The sequence below is a fragment of the Galeopterus variegatus genome, unplaced genomic scaffold (genome assembly GCF_000696425.1).
Source record: "Galeopterus variegatus unplaced genomic scaffold, G_variegatus-3.0.2 Scaffold271, whole genome shotgun sequence".
Lineage (NCBI taxonomy): Eukaryota > Metazoa > Chordata > Mammalia > Dermoptera > Cynocephalidae > Galeopterus > Galeopterus variegatus.
In genome coordinates this window covers 40,617-44,149 of record NW_007726382.1, presented here as the reverse complement: position 1 = coordinate 44,149, position 3,533 = coordinate 40,617, and the positions used below count along the sequence as shown (strand labels likewise).

General features: G+C 45.1%; 1 protein-coding gene and 1 gene segment (V, D, J or C); both read right to left on the bottom strand.

Moving 5' to 3' along the window:
• Nucleotides 1–413: 413 nt before the first annotated feature.
• On the bottom strand, nucleotides 414–1,069 carry LOC103585783. The segment is given in 2 exon segments: nucleotides 414–876; nucleotides 1,024–1,069. Coding segments are annotated over 2 exon segments (509 nt in total).
• A 592-nt stretch (nucleotides 1,070–1,661) lies between these two features.
• LOC103585782 overlaps nucleotides 1,662–3,533 on the bottom strand; it is a 26,450-nt gene continuing 24,578 nt past the window's right edge. The window contains 1 exon segment of the mRNA XM_008566851.1: nucleotides 1,662–1,850. Coding sequence (XP_008565073.1) covers nucleotides 1,662–1,850 — 189 coding nt within the window.

Genomic DNA, 3,533 nt, shown 5'->3' with positions numbered 1-3,533 from the left:
TGCCCATGACATAAGGAGAATCTCTCCTCAGGATGCTCTCCTCATAGAACTTACTTAGGTGGCAGCATTTCTAGAACAACCACAGGGAAGCAGAAGTTAAGGGAAGAGACCCCAGTCACTGGAGATGGAGTTTCTACAGTTAAAATCAGCCAGACTCACAATCCTGCTCTGATGTATATAACAAAGGAACTAGACTCAAGGTCACATATTAGTTCATGAAGCACTCGTATTTTCCTTCAGAATTTGTATTAACAGGTTATGAAATAGTTCATCGCAGACCAACTGAACTGTGGTACGGTTAATGTCACCTCTCAGGAATACACGTCATTGGGAGAAAAAAGAGACATCTGGGCCAAAAACACATTTCTAGAAAGGAGAGCTTAGGTTCCTCTTACACTATTCCTCCAAGAACTCTACAGTTCTTTGACTCTATGGCATCGAAGCTGGAAGTACTTGGAGGAAGGCTCCAGCATAGAACACCAGAGAGAGAAAACAGCGCCCCCACCCAGGGCTGCCCACACCCAGGCCCCACCTTCGCCCCACTGGGTTTGTGCTCAGCTCCCCCTGCAGCTCCTCTCACTGTGTCTCTCAGAGCACAGTAGTACACAGCCGAGTCTGACGTTTGCACTGAGGGTTTCTGTAGGTGGAAGGAGCTGTCGCTCTTAACAAGATGGGCCTGAAAACCTCTGCTGTCCCCCTTCTGGTTTTCTGATGAGCTTTTCAGGAGGAGCTCAGGCTCTTTGTTTTTATACTGGACATACCAGAAAAGGAAAGCTGAATAGCTGGTCTGGTATGTGCAGTTCAGGGTCAGAGCTCGCCCCTCAGGGAGGGTAACAGGGCCCTTTGTCTGGGTCACAGAGTCTCCATTGGTCGTTTCTAAAAAAAAAAAAAAAAAAAAAAAAAAGTAAAGGCCTTGCTATATTGACAAAGTGAGACAGATAGTCTCCAGTTCAGAAGGGGTTAAAGGTCACCCTGAAACCAAGGAATAGAACATCTTAGTAGTTTTCAATAAATGTTACTCACTGAATATCAACAAGATCACAAGTCCTGAGCAGGAAGCCAACTGCATGGCTGGTTGACAAGCAGCAGCAGGTTTTGCTCCGGGATACACCAAAGCTGAGAGAGCTGTTCCTCTAGTTTCTTGATCCTTTGGTGGAATCTTCTACAAAATCTTGGCTTATGTGTTAAGCAAGACAAACTGCCCTGCAAGATAATGCCACGTAAAAAACAGACGTGCTGAGAAAAGGAAGATGAATTTGTGTCAAACCACCAGCTGCAGGGNCCATGATGGACAGGGAACTGCTTTTGGCAGAGGTGTCAAGCGTGGCTCTTAGTCTTCCACTATGTTTCTCTCTCTCATTTGAACGTATTAGAATTAGCAGGGCAGGGCCTCGACCTGAATCTTGTCTAGACCACTGTAAGTTGTCTGTACTCATTTTATAACTGCAGTTCATGGTGGCATTGTGACCCTCCTGGATGCTCAGGATCTGAGGATTCCCTTCTTGTTGGCTGTTCACCCCTAAGCAGAAAAACAATCCAGAGACCAGAAGTCAGTCATTACAGGTTCAAATTACATTCCCAAATTAACAAGAAGACTTTACCCTTCAGTCCTGTGGGCTCTGAACTTTGGGGTCCCTGTTCCCATCACCAGTAGCCCCAACTCACTGGCCAATTGCAGCCACAGAATCACCAAAGCCCTCCCCAGGAGGTTCTCCATTCTTCTTCCTTGTTGGGATCACAGAAGACTCAGCTCTGGGGCCTGAAATGGCACCAGGTTCCTCAGTCAAAAAAGTTCTCTTTACTGAGTATACATCTAGTCCTTTGGCCCCCAAGAGTCTCAGGTTTCTTACCTAATCAGGCAGAGGCAAGCTCAAGCCCTGCTCTGAGCACACCCACGTGCTGGTGTAAAACCAAGTGAGTCCGCGAGAGGGAGCACTGCCATCCTGCGGTGGCCACATCCTCCTGCTGGTGGAATGTGCTCTGGAATAGTGAGGACTCCCAGAACTGATCCAGAAGAAATGACAAAGCTGCTCCTATCTCTGCCTTTGTTGAACTCTAGTTTCAGTTTAGAGTAAGAGCGGTTACAATTTAATTCGGGTAACACCTCCAAAAGAAAGAATATTGGCACCTGTATTTACAGAATCCCTCTGAGAAGTACTGATAGGTTTCATACAGTTATCACTACCTCTAATAATATATCTATGGCTTTTAAATTATTTTTCCCAGTGCTGGAAAAAGATTATAAACAAGTCAGTGTTTTTATTGGTGAGCAACAGAAACTAACTCTGGCTAATGAAGTAGAAAAGGAAAAAATTTCTTTCCTATATTGCATAAGTAACTCCTGAGTCAACATTTTGGAACAATGCACCTGACTGATGGCTTAAAAACCCAGATAAAACAAAATGGCTCTTCCCTAGAGCACTCAAACTAAACTTTCATCATAAACCAAGTGTTGTCTGACCTGCTTAGGCATAATGTTGAGCTTGTTTAGGAACAATCCATCATCAAGTCAGTCTGGATCTGGTCAGCAGATCCAGCAGGTACGAGTTAGTTATATGAGTCACTGGCCCAGATTCCTCTGAAACCAACTTTTCTTGTATTGTCTCTTATCCCTTAATTCATGCCTATACCCTCCTGGGGAGTTCCTTACAACCAGTTGACTGAAGAACAGCAACAACAAAATTCAAGCTGACTTGTACATTATACTGGTGCCACACAAAATTAGAACCACAGCCCCACCTAAGGATAGTTCTGAAAGAAAATCTCCCCAGTTGTCAAAAATCAAGTGGTACACTTTGGTTGCCCACATTATCTGGAGTAAAAGATGGCCAGAATTGCTGATCTACATTGGTTCATGAGCAGTTGGTAATGGTTTGGCTGGATGGTGAGAGACTTGGAAGAAACAAAATTGGAAGACTGAGAACAAGGAAAACTAGGGGAAAGGCATCTACATGGACCTCTTAGGAAGAGCATAGACAACCAAGATAATTATGCTCTTGGACTGGTCAATCAGCTTAGTTGGTTAGAGCACAGCCTTAAAACACAAAGGTCAGGGCCGAGCCCATGGCGCACTCGGGAGAGTGCGGCACTGGGAGCGCGGTAGCACTCCCACCGCGGGTTCGGATCCTATATAGGGATGGCCGGTGTGCTCCCTGGCTGAGCATGGTGCAGCCGGTCACAAAAAGGACAAAAGAAAAACAAAACACAAAGGTTACAGGTTCAGATTCCAGTACTGGTCAACCACAAAAAAAAAAAAAAAAAGATAATTAGGCTCCATGGGATATTGACAAGGGAAAACCACTGCAGTGGAAGCTCTTTTAATGGACAAAATGATGCACTTTATGGATATGTCAGCGTTTTTTCCTACTCACCCCTGTGTTTGCTCAATGGTCGCATGAACAAAGCAGCCCTGTTGGTAGGAATGGAAGTTATGTGTGGGCTCAAAAGCATGCAATTCCACTTATCAAGGCTGCCCTAGGTGGTGTTACTGCTCAGTGCCTATTCTGTCAACCACAGAGTCTAGTACTGAGCTC